General features: G+C 35.6%; 1 protein-coding gene across 4 annotated transcripts in view; it reads right to left on the reverse strand.

Moving 5' to 3' along the window:
• The window catches only part of ADK (adenosine kinase), a 253,442-nt gene that overhangs the window by 177,572 nt on the left and 48,812 nt on the right, over positions 1 to 27,058 (reverse strand). For all 4 annotated transcript variants that reach the window (XM_015866530.3, XM_085554286.1, XM_015866531.3 and 1 more), the window contains one exon: positions 5,230 to 5,308. In XM_015866530.3, coding sequence (XP_015722016.3) covers positions 5,230 to 5,308 — 79 coding nt within the window. The remainder of the gene's footprint in view (positions 1 to 5,229; positions 5,309 to 27,058) is intronic.

Below are 27,058 nucleotides of genomic sequence, written 5' to 3' on the forward strand. Positions count from 1 at the left end.
GCTTTTAGTAAAAAATAAAATAAAATTGCACAACCACAAAAAAAAAAAAAATCAAAAGCTTACAATTAGGCAGTGAGAAGCAGAGAGAAAAAAAACAAAACACCAAAATCTTTATTATTTGCTGTGGTATGTATTATAAAAACATTACTGTGAAGTCCCAATGGGTACCTACATGGAAGCTTCCCCCAAAATTATGTCTTTGCCTTATCAGCCAGGTCTACAAATTTAAATTGAAACGTGTGAAGCTACATTCTTCCAAGCTCACCTGGCTTCTACAGTGATAAAATAATAGCAGCTCTCCCTAATGACTAAGTTAGATCCACAGTAACAGCAGAACCATTAGAATGAACATGAACTATTGAGAAAGTGAGTATAAACTAAGAGCACCAATTCTGAGCATGAACAATGTGACATTCTTTATATGCACTCTCAGAAAAAAAGACTGAAATCGTGCTCTGACTGTTGCCAAAGCTGTGTTGTTTAAAATCCAAGTTATAAAATGGTATCAAATTACACTTGAAATCCAGTACTCAAGCTAGAAGGATTAAAAAAAAAAAACAACTTCAAAGACCACACCATATTGCAGTTCTAACCTCGGCACACTGAAGTTGGAATAAACAATGATGAAAATCACGCAAATATGGTGTGGTCAGCAATACACGTCCTGTCCATACAAGCAAGGTATCTGTTTTAAATGATCTAAAGTAAGAAGCCCTGTGAAAAGATTCAGAGTTTTTCCTTTCCAGATCAGTGTCTGTTGCTAGACAAGCACGCAGTCTCGATTAAAATTACAGAAAGAAGCTGATGAGTAGTAAAATACTGTATTCACAAAGCTGAATTTAGTTTGTTGGCAGAACTCTAAACCAATCCATTATTTATGAACTGCATGCACTTACATGTATGCATATTTTATAGACTTAATATAATGGATCCAATCACTTGGAGGGATTGCAAGAGCTCAGATTAAAGCAAGATGTCAGATATCATATTAGATATAAAGCCAAAATTTAATGAGACAAGTAAAGGTCAGAGTAGCAGCATGTTGCAGTTTCAACTTGATATCCCCATTCCTCCCTGTTCTTAAGTATACAACAGAACTTGAACTTTAAACAGAAAGCAAAACAAAGTATGGGTATGAGAACATAATTCCAATGCAAAGATCACAATAAACAGCAAAGTTAAACATTAGTTTCTATTTCAGAAATTATTGCAATTTATTTTATTATCTGTAGTCTTAATTTCCCAAACCACTATCAAGTGATGTTCAGTGATAAATGCCTGGTTATTTCACTTCTACGACTTGAAAGTTTGAAGTTATTTTGAAGTTACTGACACACCCAAATAGTTGGCCAAGATAGAAGAAATTCCCATTGAACACGCTTAACAGTAAGAGCATCTCACAATGCATTACCTGCATTTTAAGTCCTGATCTGAATTCCTACTGCATTCATTCTGTATTGTACTACACACAGAAAAACCCTCTACCATCATCTCTCTTTCCCTCTCCCTATTCCTTACTGTCTGTCACTATTGGCACACTTTTCTACACAGTACTAAACATCTGAAAGAAAAGATATTTATTTCAATATAAATTTTCCTTAAGGCCTTAAAAGTACCCAATCCGTTCTACTTATCTTTTCCTGATGAAGTCATTTGAAATTAGTTAATTAAATTAGTTAACAGATGAAAATAAACAATAGAAATCAATGGTAAGAAAGAAATGAGGGTGGAACAGTAAACAACACACAATCAGAGCAATATTGAGTTTTTTCATAACTCTTTTCTCCTTCCTAATTGCTTATTTCCTATTCACTCAAACCATTTTGTCTTCTCCCTCACACACCTTCGTTTCCATTTTCCTCAGTTATTTCTGTCAGTATTACCCTCATCATATAAATTAATATTTCCAAGACATAATTTGCTGTTAATTCAAACTCATTAAGGATTGACTGAACTATAATCTCATTTCTTTTATCTTTTCATTTTATGCCTGTTGCTGCCATTTCTGGAACACATCAATCACTTCTTTTTCTCTCGTCCTTCCTAATGTGAGTTAGGTGAAGCCAAAATCATTTTGACTTCCTCACTCTTTACAGGATCAACACATTCAAACAACACTGACATCCCAGAAGAGTTGCACATAAGCGTCCTCTCTCCATGGCTTTATTAGTGAGATATCCAGATTTCTCATCCATTTATTTTCAATTCTCTCAATTTTTAATTTATCTTTGCCATGCGTTCGTTCTTGATTGGCTCCTTTCCTTCTAATGCGTGTTTCTCTCTGCTTCTGCATTACTTTTGCAAATCTCCACAGCACTTTATTAGAGTAGAACATCTTCCAAATCAATTTTGTTTTCCCTACCACATGCAGACCCTTTTCCTCTTTGACCCTGGCAAATTACCCAGTCCACATAATACCCAACTAGGCAGGGAACATGCAATTTTTTGATTCTCAGAGCGTAGATTCTGCAACCGTAGTTCACTCCTGCAGCAGACTACACCTTCAACTTCTGTTCTACTACAAGACAGTATTGAAAGAACATCAAGATTTCCTTTAGTACCTCACACGTCCAATTCATCCTTCAGGGCTGCACTGCAGATCTTTCCTTTCTGTCAAATTGCTAGAAGAACCTAAGTAATTCCACTCTTCACAGCCTGACTGCAATACTGGTTAATCCTTTAGATGCTTCTTCAATCTTAATTTCCACTGTAATTGCCACTTCAAAACTTTAGTTCCCAAAATCAAGTTCCATGATTTAAGTCTAATTTTCTTCCTATTTTTCTTCATAAAACAGAGTTTCTTCCTACTATCTTCTTATTATTCTTATTCCTACCATCTTCTCACCATCTCAGATCTCTTGTACATGATAAATACACTATCTCTAAGACTTCTTAAAGTTGGCCTGTGCATTTCAGGAACAGCCTTCGAGTCATCCTCACTATCCTCATTCTTTACAGACATGACAGAAAAATGTTGACTTTACAAAAATAAATAAATAAATAAAAGAATGTGTAACAGAGGTGGCAACCACCACACAGCATGTAAGCAGGATTATGGACTGTTTCACTGTTCCAATTGCAAAAGATTAAATATTCTAAGTTTGCCATTCTGCCTTTGGTAATTTTGTTTCAACACAGTGCTGCTTTTCTGACCTGAAAGCAGGAGATGACTTGAAATAACTCAGTGACCCCATTTATTACTTGCTTCTTAAATTCTTCTGTTTGTCGTTTCTTTTTAAATTCCAATCCTTTTATTAACTGCTGTCTACTTCTCCTACTACAGTCCTTAATAAAACTCTATTGCCATTCTGAAGTGAACTTTAGAAAATCAAAATAAAAAAATCAGTTGCCAGACCTTCGAGGCTGTTCACTTCCCACTATTCTGTTCAAATTCTATTTCATTGCAGTCACTTTTCCAAAGATGCATTTCTTAAACACGCCTTTAGTCTCATCAACTTATAAACTCTCAAACAAAATTTTGAGTTTGTATCTTAAGGTTCTTTTCAAGCACACTTTTACCATCATATCCCTATAGGGTATAACAAGCTGAGAAGTTAATATGAATTTTATTCTTAGGATATCACCTTGCAGAGAACCTACAATGAACTTTGAGTACAGCTGCCTCAGCATTCTGAACTTAAGATTCATTAACCCTCTGCTTCTCAACCAGCAGTAAGGCTTCTTGAATGAATCTTTGCTTTTTCATGGTACTTTGAATAAATACGTATCTAAATTATAAAGATTTAAGATGATTCACACACTTATCCCCTCTCCAATATTCCAATGAATATTGATGAAAAAATTCGGGTTTCATTTTTGGTTTACATTTCAATGTTTTTTCCTTGTCCTCACATTTCTTTTTCTGCCAGAGCTTACTGGATAACAGCTTCTTTTAAGATTTCCAGAATTCCTTTCTTTCTCTCTCCCTCTCTCTCACCCTTCTATCCATCATTTTAAAGCCTCTTAGTCATGTTATGTTATTCATGCACAACTGTTTGAAGTTTCAATCTTATTTGAAACAAAAACTAGGAGATGACAACCCTTCTGGAGACAAATTCAATTCCAGATGGCAACTGCAGTTGAATGAGGTCCCAACTCAGAGCCAAAGTAGAGAGAAAAGTTCACTGACAAAAACTTATCAGTTTAAAAATGGAGCACTGACTTAGAAGCCCCTATGTTTCACCGCTTGAATTGTCTTTTTTTATTTTTTCCCTTTCCAATTCACACTGTAATTGTTTTGCGCAGTTCATAGTGTAATAATTAAATAACATTTTGACAGCCAGACTAAAAGGCAGTAAGGTATCAAATATAGTTTAGAAATAAATTAGCTGAGGTCAAAGAAGTCACTTCAAGGAGGCATGCAAGAACAAGTCCAAGTTTTGTAATTCTGATTCTACCACGTACATTTGCTTCTAGAGCTCTGCAATCTCTATAGATAAATAGAAACTGAATTTCATGACTCTGAACTAGTTGTTGCACACAACCTAAAAGTAAACACAGAATTATATTCTTAATAGGATTGTGACTAAAGGCATGTTTCAATTATTTAAAAAAAAAAGCTAACAATATCTCAAAATCAATTCATCGTTGTTGTTCATTAGATTCAGACAGAGGAAACACCTTCATATAAAAAAGCCTTGCATTTTTTCTTTGATGGACAGGCTTCCAAGTTCTTAAAGAATAGCTGTGGTTGGCATCACAGAATGATGCAGGCTGAAAGAGACCTTATCAGGTCACAGCCCAACCCATCACTTAAAGAAGGGCCATCTCTGAGTTTAGGTCTGGTTGCTTCAGGACTCATCATGGTCACTTACAGAAATCTGCAAGCAGAGAGATTCAAAAACTTCTCTGGGCAACACATTTAACCATTTTCTTTGTGCCTCATTTTCCAAACGTTGAGATTCCTTGCTACAGTTTAGGGCCTTGTCCTTGCCATTTGCTATTACGCTATTTAATTTGTGAGAAGAACCTGGCTCATTATTTCTTACAACCCTTCCATCTCCCATTTTAGGCACATTATAGCTATTAACTGTAACAGCAAGTGTTTGAAACAAAGAGTAAAACTTCAGGACAGATAAATTCAAAAACATACCAAAAAACACTCTAGGAAACAGATTCACATGGAGACATTAAGTAGCTCTCATTAGAGGCACTGTACACAATACAAAGCATCAAGTTAATTCAAACTCAATATTCCAAACAATCAGTTATTTTTAAGAGAGAACAAACCTGGGCCACTTTGACAGAGTTTTGAGTAGAGCCACCGGCATGATATTCTACTTTGAACTTCTTCACAAGTTCTTCAAATCTGTTAAAAAAAGAAAAAGAAAATTAGGACATGATATCTGAAAATGATAAATTCAGATACTTTATCTGCCACAGAATTTAAGCTGTCTATTTAGGCTTTGTCCAAACTATGAAGAAGCATGTAACACCAAATGGAGTCCTTTACCTTAAAATTCTAACTACAGTAAATACCTGAAACACATTAATTGAAACTCAAGTATGATTGCAGTGAACTTTCAGATTGACAAAATGCATGCTTGGGCACACAAGCATCTTATAAATGAAACCATTCAGATACTCATCCTCACTCATCAACCTAGAAGGTTAGTTAAGAACAAGCACCTGGGATACGATCTATTTTCACGTGAATTACTGCATTTTGACAGGTGAAGGACTTCTGTGAACCAATCTATTACTATGCTTAAAAAAATAATAATCTCATTATGACCTTTCAAATCCTCAAGGCATGCTGCTATGAAAGCACAGAATTTTTTGCATCACCTGGTTTTTTTAGTTTTGAATATTAAAACAAAATGTATCAACTTTCTAGGCAAATATCTACCCTTGTACTTCAGAGCAACTTTAGGATTGAGACCACCCAGATAAAATTACATCAGGGACTCCTCCTTGCCAAGGATACATTTGCATCACAGAACACTGACCACAGAACTAATCTTTTCACTAGTCACGGGCTATGGAAAAGCAAAGTAAAGCAAAACAGGAAAGGAAACTGGAAGGAGAGAGGTGTGGACACTGCAGGGAGAGAAACTCAGCACAAATATCCCACCCTTCAAGTTTTAGGCACGCTTGAAAATGAGTAGATTAAATAGCAAGATTAACATCCTCAGAAGACATTAGACTCAGGAGGAAGTACTCCTCCAGGCAAGCTAAAAGGTTTAATGCAAAAATTTGCATATTTGAGGTTCAAAATGACCTTGAGGACAACCTTAATTAATAGCATGTTTGTCCTGTAAGGTCTACTAGCATTAGATGTTTACCTGTAAAAATGAAGCTTGCCCCCTCTGAAGAACTACTATATTCCAGCATATTATATTGTATTTAATTCTAGCATCTCTTTAAACAGTGACATTTTATCTCAGACACAACAAAAACGAAAACGAATGCTACTGGTCAAACTTAGTTCTCCTCCCCACAGCCCACATCTCCTTATAGCATCTGAACAGTGCCTTTTGGGACAGATTTGTTAAATAACAACTTGTTTATTTAGAAGGCTATACTTTTCAATCTCATGTTACTCATAAGATCATTATTATTTCTACAGTCATTTCCATTTAAAATATTTGAATAATGAGCTACTCACCCTAACAAACTACCAATGGGCAGGCAATTAGAAAGAACGAAGAACTAAATTACTATATATGCTTCTCACAGTTATCCACACTACTAATTATCCATCAATTCTATGTCGAGGAATTGAAACCTCAAATAGCAAGCAGTTGAAAGGGGGAAAAAATAACAAAAACCAACAAATCTCATAACAATTGCTTCTCAAGTAGAGAGACACATAAACTGCCATGAATTAAGTTAGTATCTTGGCAGTATTTTTCCTTCAATTTAACTGACCTTTTCAACCTATTGGAGTGCCTATATCACACAGCTATTTTTGCTTTTTTAATATATCAACAAGCATTCCAATTAGTATTTTAATTCCTTTACCTAACAGCATCTGATGTTTCAGTGACTTGATTACTTTGTGGCATGTTAAACCTTACATAGTATATTGTAATGGATGACATAATAGAAGCTCTAAATTTAAATGACAATGCATTTAAATAATTCGGTTTTTAGTTTGAAAGAATATTGATAGAATAAAATAGGTGGCATTTGATTTTGGAAACAAATGATGGAAAGAAATAGCTTTAAAATACCACCTTATTGTCAAGATTTCAATGCTCTATTTATATAAGAAACAACGTCAAAAAATTATTTTGCAATTATTTAACAGAATAAGACAAGCAAACAAGGACTGCTCTCATTCATTATTTCAGACTCAACATTGAAACACATAACTCCCTTTTCTGTGTATTAATGTAGTAACTCTACTCTTTTCATAGGCCACAATTTAAAAATAGAGCAAGACATCATAAAAATGCAAGGTAGGTACCATGGCTCTGTTTTCCACTGCCTATCAAATTGTGTTGTTTTAATCCACAAGAGGTTGATAAACTTTTACCAAATATGATCCCAAAATTAAGACTGCCAATAGCCTTTTATCCTAAGGAAATCAAAATCTACAAATTTTTCAAGATGTCACAAAAAATGTCATACGAAGCACGTAAAAATTGACTTTTCCATTGTCTGCTGTATGTCTGATCCATGAAGAGAAAGCTTTGTTGTTCCAACATGACTCAGAAACACGTTACCTGTTTTTTATAAAGTTCTGTAGAAACGAAGTTCAACTGTAGAAGCTCCACCAAGGCCCGTGAATACTAAACAAGAGTTTGTGTGTGTGCTTCAGGCTCTGCTGTACCCGTGACCTTTCCCTTGACCTAGCAATATACCATTACCTTAAATAACAGAATAATAAATACCACCATCAGCACCATAGAAAGGGGGCCCTATTTTTGGTACCACTAATGCGTTGACCATATTGCAGCCTGTTCTAACAAAAACAAGTTCACATTTGCAACAGCATGTGTCTTCAGCTGTGATACTCTTGATCAACTCGAGCACTGCCAAGGAGGAGGTGTTAATATTTTGCTCAATTATACTAGAGGCAATAGCACTTCTGTCACTTTTTTTTCCTCCCCTCTGTTTAAAAAGACAATTGGATCCTATTTCTATTTGATACTGAAAGATAAGACTATCCAGTAACCTCACTTTTGAGAGAGCTAGTGTCTATGAAAATAAGTGTAAGAAGGTTAACAGAAGAAACTATTACACAAAAGAAAAAAAAAAAAAAAAAGCCAAACAAGTTACACCTCTTTATGCTCCAGGAGGTGGAAGCATCTTTCTAGGAGGCACAGACTCCAGCAACAGATGCCATACCATAACCTCAGTCAAATCAATGAGCTCTTATGACTTCCCCCAGAAAGTCCTGCTGTTTTTTCACCTCCATTGCTGCCATGCTGGACATTCACCCACTGTGAGCATCACTATCCATCTCTTTGGTTCTCTTACTAAATTCATTATCCTTTCTCATATAGCCTCCTAAAATGCCCTGTTTTATTCCCTGAAGAGAAAAACTCACCTCAGTACCTCAAACTCATCTCTACTTTCAGACAACAGGAAAGACGTGGTATAGCAGCTACCACTTGGCAACACAGCTCTGCCGCTCTCTCCCTTCCCAAACCTTCCAAGCTGGAGATGCTTCTCTTCACTTCCATGGCCCTGTAGAGCATCACAGCATCAAACACACCATCCCTCATTAAGGACATTCAGACTTACAGCAGCCACAGAGCACAAAGCAGTCAACAAAAATACCTTTTCTCTGACTATCCCATGATACCACTCCATGTCCAGTTACCAGCATTTCCTATGAATATTAATAAATCTATTTCAAATCTTTCTTTAGACTATCTTTCACCAAAATGTCTACAGAAATCATCCAGAAGGTTGCATAATTTCCCAAAGCCATTCTCCAGCCTAACAACAGCTCATCTCTTCTAGCTTGCTTCACACAGAGTACAAGGTTTTTTGGAGCTCTAATCTTGTTCTGTGTCACACGGCAAGAAATAATCATGTTGGGCACATCATTACTAAATTGGTAATAAAAACAAGCACATGAAACATTTCCTACAACTGAACGCAGACTACATAAGGAAATGGACTAACAGCAAGGTAAATTAAAGTAATGAAAGTAATGCCATTAAGTTTCTGGACACCAATTATATTGGACTACAAAGGAATGCTTTCCGAAGACTAAAATGGTCATGGAATTACCAAATTTAACTGTCAGAGCTTTGGGAGAAAACTGCCTCTGATACATATGTCAGGAGCTAGTTATCTGCAAGAAGTAGAGAAATGTAACCTCATGTTTTTCACTAGGGTACGCTGCCCTGGATATCTTTTGATATATCTGCTTATTACCTAAAAAGAGCTCAGTGGCATTCATCTGCAAGAAGCTACACTTTGTGGGAAAAAAATACGTATATATCAGCTGCCAAAGCCAGCTAAAAAAGAGAAAAAATAATTCTTGCCCATTTTGCTTCTGTATGCCAGACAACCTGATCAGAAGAAAAAAAGCTGCTTATTTTGAATAATGATAATCCAGTAATTCCATCAGGTTGTACATTTTTGCCTGGTATTATAAATACATTGAAAAATATTAACATGAAAATCTCTTAAGTAATCAAGTAAAGGTTGCAAGTTGCATGTAACTGGAGGTAAGTTGGAACCACAGAGGCAAGCTTTGTTAATACCCTTAGAGAGGAAGGTAGACTAGTAGGTTATGCTTTCAAGCTATTGGATGAATTTTAATTAGATTTTAATTAAAAAATCACAATTAATGGTGATTCTGACACATTTCCCAGATATTTATTTTTAGTTGCAAGAAGAGGTCATATTAAAATATGGCTGCAACTGAAGTGTTCAGCTGTGAGGAGAACCAGACTAATATACCAACAATTAGACGTTTGATCCTTTTAATTGCTTTTTTTTTTTTTTTTAATCTACTTAAATCTTCACATTAAGTAATCTGTGACAGAATGTCGATGAAATCATTTCATAAATAAAAGATGAATTATGTGAGTGAATATCACGTTATACAAGCCTGCTTTTAGAATACCAAAAGATCAGTAAAACTACATCAGAAGTTCCAAGTATTATTGCCATTTTTTAAGGAAGTCTTCAAGGAATTAATCAACAGAAACCTAAACAATGCCAAACCTGCAATCCCACTGCCTTGGAGGGCATGGTAGTTTGCATACATCCGAACAAGCCTGTCATCTGTCACCTTCCACACTGCCTTGCAGCCTGGTCTGAGGTCTGCATTAGCCCACCACAGGCAGCCCCACTGTCAGGCCGATGGGGAAGGCATGGGGGAAAAGCAGCCTGCCCCCACTAAGCTTGCATCCAGAAGCCTTCACCACTAGATCCTAAGTGAAACTTCATTGTGATTTAAGGAAGAGGTACTCATTTATAGAACAGAACTTCGGGGCAAAAACTGTGGGTAAAAAGAAAAGCAATTCGTACTTGAAAGAACATACCTAATTTCTCTAAGTTGTACAACACAACATTCAAAGTTTGAATCCTATAAAAACAATTTTATATATGACTTACTTCATCCCTAGTCTTTTACATAAAGCTGGCTAAGATTGAGATGCAGATATAATTGGTTGTTCTGGCTTAAAATTGGTCCTGAAAGAGCCAAAGTATTGCCTTTGAGAAATGAGGTACAATCACAGAGGTACATGAGAAAACTTTGTAACAGCTGCTTGGCAATGACTGCATTTACCCAGAGCTAGCTCTTCTACTTATTAGCTTGGCACGGAATTAAAGAGTTCAGGAATGGGTAGGGGAATAAAGGGGAAGAATAAAACATGCTAAAAAGGAAGTATTGCAGACAGGTTAGCAACATGGACATATAACGCAACGGAAAGCTAAATGTGTTAGGACGGCTACAATCAAATGTAGCAGATTGTCATAATTTTTTCTTGTATTTATAAAAGTTCAGAAAACAGTGACTCTTCATGGAAGTATTTACTGTTGCAAACTAGAATTTCACATAAAGTATTTTCCGAATCACCTCATCCAAACAAACAGCAAATGAAAATAGCCAGTAATTCCAACCAGGTTAGGATTATGAGTACCAAATGTTAATATATGAAAGAAGAAAAAAATGCATAGGCAAATTGCAAGATTCATAGCTTTGAAATATTTTACCACAAATGTTAGCGAGGTTGAAAAAAATGCACTTAAATGTCAGTTTGATAAAAGCCAAAAGAACATTTTCCACATGTGTTTGCATTTAGGCATATTGAAACAAGATGGAAAAAGTAACAGTCATTCAAACGTAAGGTTAAAACATCAGCTCTTAAGGATCGTGATTTAAAGACATTTCTCAAGGTAATTTTTTTTCCCCGTTTCTCAGCAAAGTCTCAGGCAAATTTATGCAAGTGTTCGTGAAAAGTTCCTCTTATTCCAGATTATCTGGATATCTTCCCCCTCTACAATATCTGAAAAAATGTAGATGACTGCAGTCAGAAGCATCAGCCAACACAAGGCAAGCTGATATTTTGAAGCACTGTAGCAAAACAGAAAGAATAACCATAAATCTAAATTATTAAAAGATTGAATTTCCAACCATTGCTGAATGCCACAAATACATTTACACAGAACACATTCACAAACCTTAAAACATGCCTATTATGTACAATTACTATAAGAGAAGGTCAAGGGGTATTGTCAAAACTTGCTCCCTATTAAAGCTCTAATCAAAGCACTTAACGGAAAGTTTCAACCTGAAGACGGGTAATCAGAAATACTATCAGAGAATTTCCATCAATTCAATAATGATGGAAATACTCAATACAAGTTAATACTTCGCCTCTGTATAGTCTTTTTTGAAATACTTTCTAAGTAATTGGCCAAGACCAAAAGAATCTTGTCAATACACCCATGGATTCACACTGCAGTACTGTGACAGTGTGTCCAGAACCAGAAATAGCTAATTGCCCTTATATCTAAGCAGTGAGGGTCGGAAGACATTGCAGGCTAGGGAAAGCATCTACCTCCTTCATCCTTGGATGCAGTAAGTTACGTTCTGGAGCATTAAGGAACAAGTTCATTTCTCTAGTTATTTCTTGGCTCTATTAAAGAAGCGTTTATGCTTGGCCCTGATGTTCTTTATATATTTTTGAGGGATACTTCATACCTAGAATTTTTTTGTCATTTTCTCTTTGTTCCTAGAAGCGATAAGAGAATACATGCAAGAATACATGCCCTCTGAGACCTACTCTTAAATTCCTTGTGCCCAAATTTTCCTACTAACCAATGGAACAGCAAGTCAATCAAATTAGAAAGTACTATACTTCTTAATTCTTTTAGTATCAATACCTTCATGTATCCCACACAATAAATACTCAGGAAAATGAGTAGAATTGCTTTTTAAAATAAGACTACATTTACAAAATTAAAAGCAAATTAAAGAACATAATCCTAATTATGCAGTAATCACAAGAGACTGCAGTAGATGCTTTCCACTTGGCTCTGCAGAGACCAGGTGTTAACTGTCAATAAATCTTTAGTGAATGCTAATTGAAACTGCTGCTTCACAAGCATCAACTTACTCCAGTTCACATCAAAGCAAAAATTTGTTTAACTTAAAAGAATATTTGCCATGAATATTTTAATATTAAAAGCATTCAGTCATCAAACAAGAGATCTTAAACCTTATCTTTGCTACAATTTAGATTATCTAAAGCTGCTGTGCAAATCATACTAAGCTGCCTATAGAGAGCTGACAAAGAGAGAAACGTGTTCACACATGCACACTTAGCAGAAAGAAATATTTTATTGCAGTATTGCAGCAACTTTGTAATTTGTACTTTTATCTATAAATACATCAAAATGGGAAGAAAGTTAACCAAGTTGCAGGGTCTGATTCTAACTCTGAGTCAATAAAATATCAAAGTTTCGCAGACAGCACTGTTTCAAAAGCTAATTGCTTCCATACATCCATCAGATTAAGTATTTATCTGAGTAATACTGTCTTTCTACTAACACAAAGTTCAAAACAATAGTGAAAGTTGCTAACAACACTCTAAATCAATTTTATGCTTACAACATAAATGGCTCATGCCAATTAAGCTACAGTGCTAAAATATCTTTTTTCTTCACTCTGTGCGCTATTTCAAATTACTTTCAATTAGTTACTCAATCAGTATATTTAAACCAAGTAAACATTAAAAATACATAAGAACATTTCAGTAGTCCAAGACAAAAGTATATGTTCACTATAAGCTATTAGCATGCAGTGAACTATAGTGATTGTCTTCAGGAACAAGCAACACGAGTGCAGAAAACCCTACTTTCAATGCCATCAATAATGAATTCCTGAAAAGACTTCTAGTTCAATTCTCTTTGACCTTCCTGTTTCACAGTACAGCTCTGTCTAGAACACTCCTTATGACAGTCACCAACTGACAGTGAGTAATAACATGAATTTCTTTAACCCAAAACCACAGGCAATGCTTATTATCACAAGTATATACGCTCCCAAACACATTTCCTTTCTGTAAGTTTTTGATAAGCAAATAATCACATGTCCAAACCTTTATTTTCATTAGAAGGCACCAGAGAAGGAATCAGCTGTTTATTGACATCTTAAGCACTCCGCACCAGGGGAGATTTAGAAAGGAACTGAACTGTTGGAGTAGCAGTAAGGAGTAAAGTGGGAACGCGTTGCTTTCACTTTCAGAGAATACAAAAACCTCCTGGCACTCCTATAAGCAAAAAGAACTTATGCTGGTGGGATGACATCTGACAACTGGACATGTAGAACACTCTGCTACCCAGGAACACATATAAATTGCCTGCTGTGAAGGCAATTAAAGGAGCATCAGCATGTGCACTCAAAGCAGCTATAAGCAAACAAGACCAAGGTCTGGAGGCAGTCTAGCCACAGCAGCCTGGAGTTTAGAAGGGGTAACTCTTTCTACAAAAACACAGGGCACATTTTCCCCACGCTAAGTTCCACGCTGCTGCTGCAGCTGAACTCTGAAACTTCCGCCAGCTTACTTAAAGGTATCTCAAGCGTTCTTACCGCAACATTGTTGCCTACCATGCATACACATTTCTAAAATGCAAAATATTTATCTTCACTAACCCACTCCCTGGCTTGTGGGTTACTTAGTATCAACCCCAATAATATCAGAATAATTAGACTTAATTGGTTAAAGATTTTGTACAGTGATCACAGCAACATGATAAAGATGAGTTTAAAACAGTGTGGGCTGAAGGCTCAAGAGGGACTAATAACGCACAAACATTTCACTAAAAAAGATAAAAAGGTTATCTCAATAATTGATACAGTTGATAATTGAAAATAAGAAAACTCAAACAGCTAAATTATGGAAGGAGTGAAAAAAATTATTCTAATTATGGCCAACCAAACAGAAAGTTCTCTTCATACTCTAAAAAGGATGTGTAAACAAAAGAAGGCAAACACATCAGCTGTAAATAGCATTAGAGGTGCCAATAGTGATAAGACAGCATGATGCTGAAGCTGTTCTTAAAATTATTTCCTTTATGGGTTTTGTTGGTCTGTATCTTTACATAGCCCTCATTCAAATGAATCACCTGCACTACTGAATTCTGCAATTTCAAGCGTGGAAACAATAAATAAATAAATAAATAAATAAAGCATCTGAATTAATAACTTTGATCAAATGCTCTTAATTACATTAAGCTTTCTTGCTGAGTGGCACTATTTTCACCTATGAAACAAAGCCTGTGTTGTATCAACACCGAATCTTCATATTTGGAGAGAAGAGGTCATCACCAAGGGAGAGACTATAAAATGTGCAAAGGAAAAAAGCCACGTTACATATTCATCAGCAAAAAGCAAAACAAAAACACAGGATAACCCTTAGAAGTACACTGAATACGTTAGAACTACATTGAATATTGATAATTTTGGGGTTCTCTCAAATACACAAACCCTATATAAGGCATTATATAGTTAGAATAAAATTGATAATATGTTTAGATTTCAGGAAATAGTGTTCTGAACTAAAAAGCAATCGGGTACTTCCTCTCTCTCTGCAAAAGGTGACCATCTTCAATTAACCTTTTTTTCTCAAAAATGTTTTACTCTTACACCATTACTGGGCTCTTTATCAGTATTCCAGTATTTGTGATATTTATATACATCAAAATGAAATAATAATCATAATAACTGCATGCTTATTCTTATACAGGGAGGTGATACGACTCCATTTCAACATATTTTCTAGTCGAAGCCTTAGTTACTTGACAGAATATCTCCTGCAGAGATTAGCCTATTATTATTTGCTACAGACCCGCTCAGAAAGCAAGAAGCCCATTTTCTCCAGATGACTCATTAACAAGCACGACAGAATGAAGTGTTCCAGCCTGAAATGCCAACCGCTAAAAATAACTCATCCTACAGCCTATGACAATTCAGCCCAGCTCTTCACTCCATAGGCACAATCTCAGAGGGTCACCTTTTGGAGAAGAATTAGCATATGCAATGAACAGGGAAAGAAATGATAAAAATCACAAGTTACAAAAAAGCTGCAGGGGAATAGTACCACATAAAACATTTCAAAAGCAATGTTCCAAGCAGCACTAAAAGACTAACTGCACAGCAGAACAATAATTCATGGCCTGAAAGAAACAACCCAAACATTTGACCCAAATACAGCAACACAGAAAGTCTCCCTCTGATTAACCACTCATTTAACCTCCCCCGTCTGTGTATACTCTGCCACTATGAACAGTACAAAGCATATTTAGTGATACCCTGCATTAGTCTCCACGCTATTATTAAGAAGCTTGTGTTCAGTTGTTAAGTTCCACAGAACCACAGCAGCTCTCGTGGAACAACATTCCTAAAGAGGAATAGTTCAAAATAATTGTGCATGAAAGAATACATCTCCCCTCCCAAGTGGGATAGAATAAAAGGAGAAGAATTTTTTTCTTACCCCCAACCTTACAAAAACACATTACTTCATGTTTACAACGTATCAAAATATATGGAGATGGAAAAATGGGAACCCAGATGCTACAAAGCACCGAGTTTTCATATCTATGTCTGGAAAGTTACTGGAACAAAGCACCAGTGCATAAGCACCTGGCAGTTAATGATCACTCAGCAGCCATTAATCTGATGTCAATATTTTCTTTACAAATCACTGTGCATTTCCTACTTCAATGAGATCACTGATCTAGCAAACAACAGAGGAAATGTAAACATAACTCAACTTAAAATGTACTTTTGGCATTTTCTCATGTGCCATTCTCATAAGCAAATTAGAGAAACATGAAACCCAACTGCATGCTTTTAACTTGTGACACCACTAACCAAAACTATAATTTTATACATAATCAAATTAAATCTTAATCTCTCAGAAGATTACAAGTACCCAGCTGTTCAAGAAACCTGACAACTATCATGAAGTACCAAAGCCATCAAAATCATTTCTTCCAAAGGTGCTCTGCCACTGTAGATCAGTCACTTAGGTCAAGAAAAACACATTTCTCTTATACAAAAATCAAGAGCAATTAGCGAAACATTCTCAGAGAACAGTGTACTAATTCTGATGAAGATCATTTGGTCATCCCTTAGAATTGACTCATGTAGGCTATCAGTTCTTTGCAAGAATACCAAATCACTGTTTCTCTGCTTCAAGACAGGAAAAGCTGATTACAGAGATGCTTACCTTGTTGGTAATCCACCGCTTAGAAGAGAAATTATTTCCGAAACAACTGACTGTTCCTACACAGGTCTTCCCATACACATCTTCTACATCTGAGTGTTTATGTATATGTCTCTTTAAAAGGTGAAGGGGTCTTCAAAGATCTTAAAATATGAAATTTATCTTGACCTTTCTGATAAGAATTGTAGCTTTTGAATCTTTTCTAGCAGGTAGCAAAAACTAGCAGTTTCTAAACATACACGTATTCTCTTCCTCTTCTTTCTCAAACACATAAAGAGACTTCAAATGGCTTCACAATCCAATCAACAAACACAGTTGTTAATTTTTCCTGAACTGAAGGACAAATTCCCCTCAAAAGTTTTTATACAGCTTCCTCAGGTCCTTAGTGATCACAATTACCTGCAGTAACCAGGAAGATGTACAAGGCAGGGCCAATTAAATTGTATCAACCTTTATTTCCCTCTCCTGCTTTTAATCATTACATTGTGAAAGTAGCGGAAGTATAAGAAGGCCATGTAAAAAATCCTTCCAAAACTGAAGTCAAAAAAGGGGATTGCAAACCAAGCTGTTCATCCCGACATTCCAGGTAAGAACAACCGACCAGTTCTAATAAGAAAATTAAAAGTTCCAACTTTATACTTCAAATATGAGCAGTTTTTTTCTGCTGTTTCTGCTGACATCATACACCAGGTAGGAGAAATAGAAACACATTCTTTTCGTATTTGGTTTTTCTTTTTGTATGCCATGTTAATTCTTTGAGTAAGATTACAAAATTTCTACTAAGGGACATTAAGACCAACAATTAAATGCAGATTCACATTTTCTAATTCAATTCCTACAAGTCCCTAAAAATTCATTCCCTAAAAATCATTCCCTAAAATCTATGTTCTAAGTTGGCATATCATTAGAGTCACCATGAAGTGATAAATTTAATATTAGAGATTTCAGTTTTAATAAATAGTTTGATATCACAACAAACTCTTTAATTTGTTTGCTTGAACAGAGTCTTTTCTTAGTGGGTAGGAACAAAGCAGCTTTGAATTACAAACCATGTCCTGCAGTCAGTAAAACTCATGAGGTATTAATTTACAGTTTCATATGTGATCAATTAAGCTGTATGTGAAATCTTAAACATCTTTAAAAAAAATATAAAATACCAAAACACCACAAATAGCTCAATAAGATTTTTTCAACAGTGCTTTAACAAAAACCATACAAGATTAACTTCTATTGTCAAAACAGAGCCAAATGCAAGTTGTGTTTAAAGCCTACACTCTAGTACCCAAACAGCACTGAGATGTTATCCTCCGGTATTATCTAGAGGAGCTGATTCAAAGGTAATAAATACGGTCTCCAAAACAACTTCACCCCGATTTTTAACTCATTCAAGAATAATAATTTTAAAAGTACATTCAATAAAGAAGTACATTCACGACAAGCATTAGGAAAATACGTGCACGTCCATATATGTATTAAAAAGTACATGAAACAAATATTTAGGTTTTCTGCTACAGTGTATAAATCTGTATCTCTAATTCTCTATTTAACAACAGATGGCAGTTAAAATCCAGTGGAAATGGACTTGTCTAGAATCAGAGCACTAAAAGCTTACATTCCTATGTTCCTGGGTTAATAGCAATTACGTTGTGGCTTTATGCCACATTCAAAGACACAACTTCTTTCTGGAGGAGACAATTTAGCAGTAATATGTAATTGTGGTCGATTGTGTATAGTGAGAACATCTGGGATATCTATATTTCTTTTAGCACTTACATTGATAAAATGCTTTTATTTCTAGGAAGCAACTTTATATCACTTATAACTTAAGTGCTGAGGACCATCCATTTTACAAAATATTCTCTTTGTTTATGATTTTTCTTGTTCATTTCTCATTCATTATAAAGGGAGATTGTAACCTCAAGCCTTAAATACAAGTCCATTATGAAGTCCATCTATGCGGATATAAAACATGTGAGAACATAAGGAAAGTTCTCTAGTAGCATTCATAACATTAAGTAGCTAACACTCCTCAAATTACAGAAATACATACTCTGAAAATAAATGATGTAGAAGATATTAGTCCTGGAAGTAATTTAAAACTCTATGACAGTTTTCACCAAAGGTATGCTTTTTGTTTTGATTTTTCTTATGGCTTCTATATAGAACTAAGGAAGCAGACTTCTTAATACATAAGCACAAACACTAGGAAATCAGCACGGATCATGACTTAACCATCCTATTAGTATCACAAAATCACTGACAATGACTTAGGGGCTACTTTTTTCAATGACATGCAATGAGAGTTACTGGAATGCTTTACAGAATATCCTCATGCACCGTGGCACATGAAAATTAACTTCCAACACATTGCAGTACATTCATGTTTCCCATGTTTGTGAGCGTGGATTTATTACTTGAGTGGTCTACTCCAATGTGGAAACAGTCAAACCTTAAGCAAGACAAATGAAGTTATGCAATTTGAGTTTGTTCCAAAAAATAACATGTATTAAATTGTATTCATGATGCATAAAAACACTTGGCTAAAATCAGTTTGAACTTCAAAGTCAAACACACTAAAAGCTGTGAAGAGCTGGCTCATCCTTATGTATGCTACTTTCTGAGTTTCATCTCCCCTTTAGAGCTCTTGGTCCTATACCTCCTATATAAACCGCTTATGAAGACAGAACTACGTCACAAAATACTGCTGAAAAAGTTGATAATTTCTACAGTGAAGCAACTGTGTTCGAGTATAAACAAATTTTCATAAAATCCCACCAAGATAAAAGGGTATAATTATCTTCTTTCTGCAGGAGCAAAGGTAAGAAAAGCATACCCAGGAATTTGCAGTGTTCAACTCAATATGCTTAGGATCTGTTTTGCTCAATATTCAGCTTTATCTAATACTTTATTCACTCGAAATTTAACTCCCATTCAGCTCCTTACAGTTGTATGTATTGCGTAAATGATGAATACAAGTCAAACACTTGGAAAAAGCCATCTGTGAACATTACAAAATTTACATAGAAAACCGGAATACAGTTTTCCAGGGGAGTATTCAATTCTGCTGTAAAGGAACTCTGTCATCACTTTCAACTACGTCTTTCCTCATTCATCTGCACACAGTCCATCTTCCAAAGTGTATGATACCCTATAGGCAAAATCATATTTTCATTACACCACCGCAGTTCTTCTCATATTTTGGTCTGGCTGGTTCTATGAAAATATGTGTATAATCATATTGCCAAAGACCACTGACATAAACTCTAGTTACCTAAACTAAGGAATTTAAGTCAATATACCTTAATGGAGATGACAGTAACCGTGTGTACAAACTTGGCTGTTCAACTTTAATACAAATCAAGGCATATTACTTCTAATCACTTTCAGAGACAGCAATTAGGTACATGAACATGAGAAAGTTTTCCCAGAAGTAAGCTTGTGTTTAAAAAAAACGTCACAAACACACTACAATCACTGAGTTATTACATAACATTTGATGGCACATTTGTCAGCCTAACATGAAGAAACGACACGTTATTTCCAAACAATTAATTACAAAATATCACTTCATGACACATCCTGAAGACAAGAAGCTATGCACAAGATAATCAAGGCACTTTGATAACCTTTTTATTGCTCCAGTTTGATTTCCAGTAACATAATAGAGAACTTAAACTTTGACTGGCAAAGATTGTTAAGTTAAATCAAACGTTCATAAACAAGAAAGTTCTAAAATGTTGTCTAGCTGTCTCCTGGAAAGCTGCTGGTATTCCTCCGAACTATTTTCTTTCTATATAACTTCTACTTAGGACAGGGAAGTGACAGCAATGGCAGACAATCCCTACTCCATCTCATAAAAGACTTAAATGAAGATTCTGGAAGACAATCAAGTACGTTTTCAAAGCCTTCACTGAAACTATCTGCATTTAAGAATTTTTCAATATGCATTTGATCAAAAAAATCCTGAGCACGGACTGACCAAAGCAGACACACCAAGAGAAAAATTCTGATCACAATTTTTTCTATACCTAAACAAGCAGAATTTTTTATGAATCTCATGATGTGTGCCATCCAGAAGAGCGGACTTAAGTATAGTTTTACGTGTTCACTAATTTTCTGGTAAGCAATGCTCTCCAGAAGTTTCTTCACAACCTAATTGTTTTCCTGCCTTCTCCTCAGGACCAAAGAAGTCTGAAAACTTACTGTTCAAAAGGATAGCATGATACCACTTCATTTTTTACTCAACTTAGTTCCTACCTACCATCTTAATTTACAAAGCGTTTGTTGAAGTGTCTTATTTCCCTTTAACCATTTTAAGTCTTACCACCGAGAGGAATTTATCTGCAAACTTTATCTAATATTATTTGCTGCGCTGTCTCTTCATTAACAAACTAATTTCTACAAGTTTTTTTCTTCAAGCTTTCATTTTCGAAACACTATTAGTTTTCCACAGCATCTGTAGTTTTGAAGAGAGCTGCATCCTGTAACTCACAAACATAGCAGATTCTCTTAGTGAAAGACCTCAGTAAGCAGTAGACTTTGGAAAGGGAAAGGGAAAAAAGAACCTGCCGACAGCCTCTGTGAATAATCGTAGTAGCTTGAAAGAAAGCTTCTTTCCCTCGTGGCTAGCTTGACTGAAGCACTTTACTACAACATTCTGACCAATAAAGAATTTACCTTCAGAAAATAAGATGTCAGTTGCCAAATGGGCAGTTACTTCCATCTCATTCCCCAGATGCCTGTCCCTGCCCCTCACACACAAGCACATTCCCCATAATATGTCCATCCTTTTGAAAAAGAGTCCTTCAATACAGGTAGTCTGCAGTGGCACAAGCAGAACGATCAATGAGTTTACTCCTATTTTAACAGAGTTTAGGCACAACCGCATCATAAGGACTATCTTATCAGTAGATCTTCGTACCTACATTACAGTGCTGCTAAAACACCATACGCCATAAATGATGTGAAGGTGTGATTACGCCTTACTGAAGCAGTGTTTATTCTGACCTCGTTAGCAAGATGACTTGATTAAATATACAATCAATTTTCATTTTCCATTCATTTCACTTTTCATTACTTATTAATTACTGGTTTAAAGCAAGGATGGTACTGTTTAGTATCCATTAAAAATACACTCTTTTGTGACTAGACTTCATCTACATCTGGTATTCCTTAATGGCATTTGCAAAACTTCAGACATTGGTAAGATCAGCAGCAAAGCTAAAGTTGCACAAATAGTTACACAGGGGTAATACATTTGAAGCCTAAACAGAATGGCACATAGCTGACCATTAGCTTTCAGTTTTCTTACCACCAAGGGTATTGTAACTTCGGCAAATTCAATTTGCAACTAATCAGTTAAATAACATTAGAAGAGAGAACTGCACATATTAGATAATGAGGAATAGAATTTGGATTAATAACCATGAACTACTTAAATGTATTATATTATTATTATATCAGTAATTCCAGCTCTTAACAATAATCTGCTCACAAAAAAAACTACTTTCAGTTATACTTCCCCACGGAACTAATGAAATCTTTTACAATACATTACTGATAAGAAAGCATTTACGTACACACTCATTGGCAATGCAAGTTCCTTTATTTTCCTCCTATTTGAATGTACCTTATTTTTTCTAATACAGTAAATCTGATTAATGATGCACTGTATCAAGCTAAGCAGAATTAAATTAGTGTATAATTGATTAGTGTGTAATTGGAGTAGAGCTGTAGATTTACCAACTTTAATTAGGATGACTTACTACAGATGATTTACATTATAATATAGAACAGAAAATAGAAGTATTTGGTTCATTAGAAAGCTTAATGTAAGATCAGGTGGGCAACCTTACAGATTAGAGACACGTATAAACTAATGCTTTGCAAAGTTCTTTAAGACAAGTAGATCATAATAAGCTAAGTCCTCAAAGAAAGGCAAATTGCTGATTAACCTTTTACCCTGGATTTCCTAAGCAATTAGACTGTTTATACTGATGTACTATAATAGACCATCTAACAGAGGAGGATAAATCTACAATGCTGTACAATTAAACATCAAAATCCTTTTAGACAGTACACAGCATTACCAGACTTGTAACAGAAACATTATTACTGTTCTCAAAAATGAATAAAATTACCTCTAGGACTGAACACAAAGCATACACATTCACTAAAGCAGCAGAAGGAAATAAGCAGCAGCATCTCAGCTACCAGACTCAGTCCATGTTGTCTTATTACTCCTTTAGATGGTAACTCCAGTCTAGACAGAAGGAATAACTGCACATTCCCTTGAGTACCCTGCCACAGTAATTACGTTCATTATCTTGCATGCTAACAACAAAGATATAATAATCTACCAGTGAATAATTCATACATTGTCAAATCCCTCTATGATGTTCATTGCTAATGGTACTTCTTACAGTGTAAGCTAGAATGTTATTTTTTAAAGATGTATTTACCACTGAAAAAAGTCATTTCTACCTTCTTAACCATAAGCAAATGTAATCACCATTGCAAGCATCATTAAATGGTAAATCATTTAAATACATATTTTTATATTTTTGTATACTTACATAGTTTAATATTTTAATCTACCCTACTTTCATTTTATATACACAATATATTGGTAATTTTATACATTTATATAAATATAAGATAGGCCATTCATATTTAACTGTGATAGGTCATATTTTTATTATACATAATCATACATTATTTTCTTATCTACTTAAATGCACACCAAGCAGCCAGTGGGTAGCTACACAGATAACCATAAATCACAATTTTAATATGTTAATTCTTAAAAGTTTCAATAACAAATTAGTCAAAAAGCTTTAATAATGGCCTCTGGTTCATCTCCTCCCTTCCATCTCTGATTCCTTTTTGTTTTAGCTCACTATCAAGATTAAAATATTTTTGCATCACTTTGACCTAAATAATTGGTGTCTTTATCTTAGAAACATCAAATGCAAGCAAACGAGTGCATGTAGCTTACCTACCTGTCTAGTATAAGCAGTCATTTCACTGTGTTTCTATTAACACTGAACACAAAAAAAGTCTAGAATTTGCTTTCCATTTTCACCTGCTTTTTATAATTTTCTTTCATTACAGCTGCTGAATTTAGCTTGGAAAAGGTAAAATGAAAGCATCCTAATCCCATTTCAAAAATCATCACTTCAGGTTTAGAGCTGACAAAACTTGTCTAACAACCCACACATATCACTTCATTCTCTGAATCAACGCGCTTAACTTCAATATTTTTAAAATGACATAGTACAAAGCCTCTTTCATCATTCTTCCACCCTCTCCTCAAACTCCATACTGGACATTTCAGAATCCTTTAACTGGCTAACAGCTTAATGCATGTAGACATGTTTTGTACTCACACAGGTTAGCACCAGAGTTGCTCTCTGCATATATGAAGTAACGAAATGATGGTAAAATATAATAATAATAATAACAACAGATAATTATGTTTTCATTTACTTTTGGTATGCTAATTATGAGCCATTTCAGAAAGTCCATTTGCAAAAGCAAAACCAATCTTCTGTTTTAGGTAGACACAAATGCTTATCCAGTCTTATTAGCCTCTGAAACAAATTTGATTTTGGAAAAATAAAACACCATGGCAGCACTGATGGAGAAATTAACATAGAAGCTTATACATCGTAAATACCTTTAAGAATTAAGAAAATATGGAGTTCAGTGGTTATCAGCTCCCCCTCCTCTGTTTCCAGGAATATTAATAGGGCATTCTGTTCGGCGCACCTCTGGCTGGCTCAGCCCTACACAGTCTATAGTTTTAGTAAAGTGTAGTACACACAGAATGGATCGGGTTGGAAGGGATCTTCAAAACATCTCATTCCAACCACATTGCTATAGACAGGGATGTGTCCCTCTAGACAAGGCTACTCAAAGCTCCATCCAGCCTGGTCACGAATACCATCAAAGAGGGGCATCTATAACCTCTCCAGGCAAACTGTTCCAACATCTTCACTACCCTCACAGTAAATAATTTCTTCCTAATATCTGGTCTAAATTTATCCTCTCCCAGTTTAAAGCCATTTCCCCTTGTCCTGTCACTACACACCCTTCTAAAAAGTCCCTCCACAGCTTTTCTGTAGGCCCCTTTCAGGTACTATAAGGCTGCTATCAAGGACTCTTCACCAAGCTGAAGAGCCCCAACTCTCTCACAGGGAAATGCTGGAGCCCTCTGATCATCTCTGTGGCCCTCCTCTGGACCTGCTCCAACAAACCCACATCCTTGTGCTGAGGGCTCCACTCATGTTAGCATGAGTAAGAAACAGGAAATTCAACAAACGCAGGTCCATTATTCATCATTTTAAGAACCTAAGTAACAAAAAGCTCAGTACCAAGATATGCAAATTCAGTTGCACATTGAAGTATTTGAAGTTTAAGGACTCTAAATCAGATATCATAACTGAAGGGAAAAAATTAATACATTGGTTCTCACTGCTGAGTGCTCTCTGAGGAAACAGAACTGTCTGAAGCCATTGAAAATATTCTACAATGAAGCACCATGTATCAGCATCGTATGTACTTGGTCATCTGCGACTGACATCCTTTCAAGACTGCTATCCTCTACATTTGTGCAATATCACTTTCTTTGATTCAAAACACTAAGTGCAAATTCCAGCATGCATATTTCATCATGGCCTGTGTTTGCTCCAGAAAACCAGCAACAGGATTAGTTTATCCAGATCAGTATCTCTGAGCATTAAGGTTTACCAACAAAAAGAGCTCACATTTTCCTTTACACACAGCTCTCCTGACTTGCTTACTGAAGCAACTCCACGATCTGATATATTCTCAAACATCCCAGCATAATAAATCTGTGATTTTTTCTTATCTACACCAACATACCATCCCATTCATTACAACTGGAAAAGGTACTTATTTGAAGGTTTTATTAAACATACGTGAGGCTTGTTAACTAAAGCTTCAAAGGAGGCTAGAAAGGGAAAGAAATACAATTGTTAAATACATGACAGTTTGTGAATGCTTACTTTAACAAGAAATCCAGAAATCACCAGGTAAGTTAAGCTTTAATCTGGTTATAGTGGTATTATCCCAGAACAAGCAGTGAGAGTCCTGTCACTACTCCTCCAGCACCGCTGCTTCTCTGTTTTTCTGCTTTATTATAGAAGTGCTCATGCTCCAGTCAGTCTCTAAATAATTGCTTTCCCGTAACTAAGAGAAACTAGTTCCATTCTTGAATTATGAAATTTAGATCAATTTTCTGGCACTTTAAATCAGTGTAACTAATGGGATGATTTCAAATGAATTTGATGCATGTAATTTACAATAAGCACGCATGTTCTTCGTCTGAAAGGCTAACTAATACATTTTACAGTGACCTAACTATGATTACCACAGGAACTGAGACAAGTTAACAGCAACCGGCTATAACACATACTTGAAAAATGAAACCAAACAGACGAAAAACCCCTAAAACCTCCATCTTTCAAGAGACGGGGACACTGAACAAACTCCTCACGTGCAGAACATAAAAGATGGAAGTAGTGCTGCTCACCGCAGCAATCCGAACAAACCACCAATCCCTTCTGAACCACCAAAGTAGGTCACTTTTTCATGCCTGGCCCCGTGCTTGGCAATTTGATACCTTGTGGTACTTTTCCCAGAAGTTTAAGAATAGGACTGATATCTCTTCCTAATTCAACAGTGATACAACGCTCACCAGAAATTCAAGCTTACTGTTAACCAGGAGATGGCAGACACGCAAAACAAACAGAACCACTACATGCTGAGGAATTAAGCAGCTGAAAAAGTTACAAATCCTATACACTAGAGAACCAGGCTTCAGTTCCAGATGCTTACATCTAACTTCAAAACAGAAGACAAAACAAAACCCAAAGGAACAAGTTGGGATTCTATCAGGACAGGAAATCTGAAGTGGAATTAACAGGCTTCAAAGTAAACAAACAGAAAATAAAAACAAAGCCTCTGAGAAGACAATGGATGCAGCATCTAACAACTTTCCTGCTGTTACAAACACACATCACTTTCTCACATATGTCAAGAGCGAGGGCTGCAACTCCCTGCTGCTTGTTTTACTCAGAACTTGGGTGGTACCAACATGGAACTACTGCACTTCTGGCTTCTGTTATTCCTATCAACATTTTTGCCATGTTACATTGACATTTATCTCTGAACTTTGTTTTACTTAATTGGTTTTGAAGGCATCTAAGTAAATGGCATCTAAGTAATGTAATTTAAATTAAAAATACAAGCGACAAAAAACGTGCAGTGATATTAAAGTCTATACACAAACAGTTGTGCTACTGCTGTCACATTACAAGCCCCAGATCTCCACTATAAGTGTTTTTCTTAAACATCTGTCTTACAAAGGCAATTGTTTTTCAGTG

The sequence above is a fragment of the Coturnix japonica genome, chromosome 8, assembly GCF_054131305.1.
Source record: "Coturnix japonica strain WE chromosome 8, WE-NBRP24, whole genome shotgun sequence".
Lineage (NCBI taxonomy): Eukaryota > Metazoa > Chordata > Aves > Galliformes > Phasianidae > Coturnix > Coturnix japonica.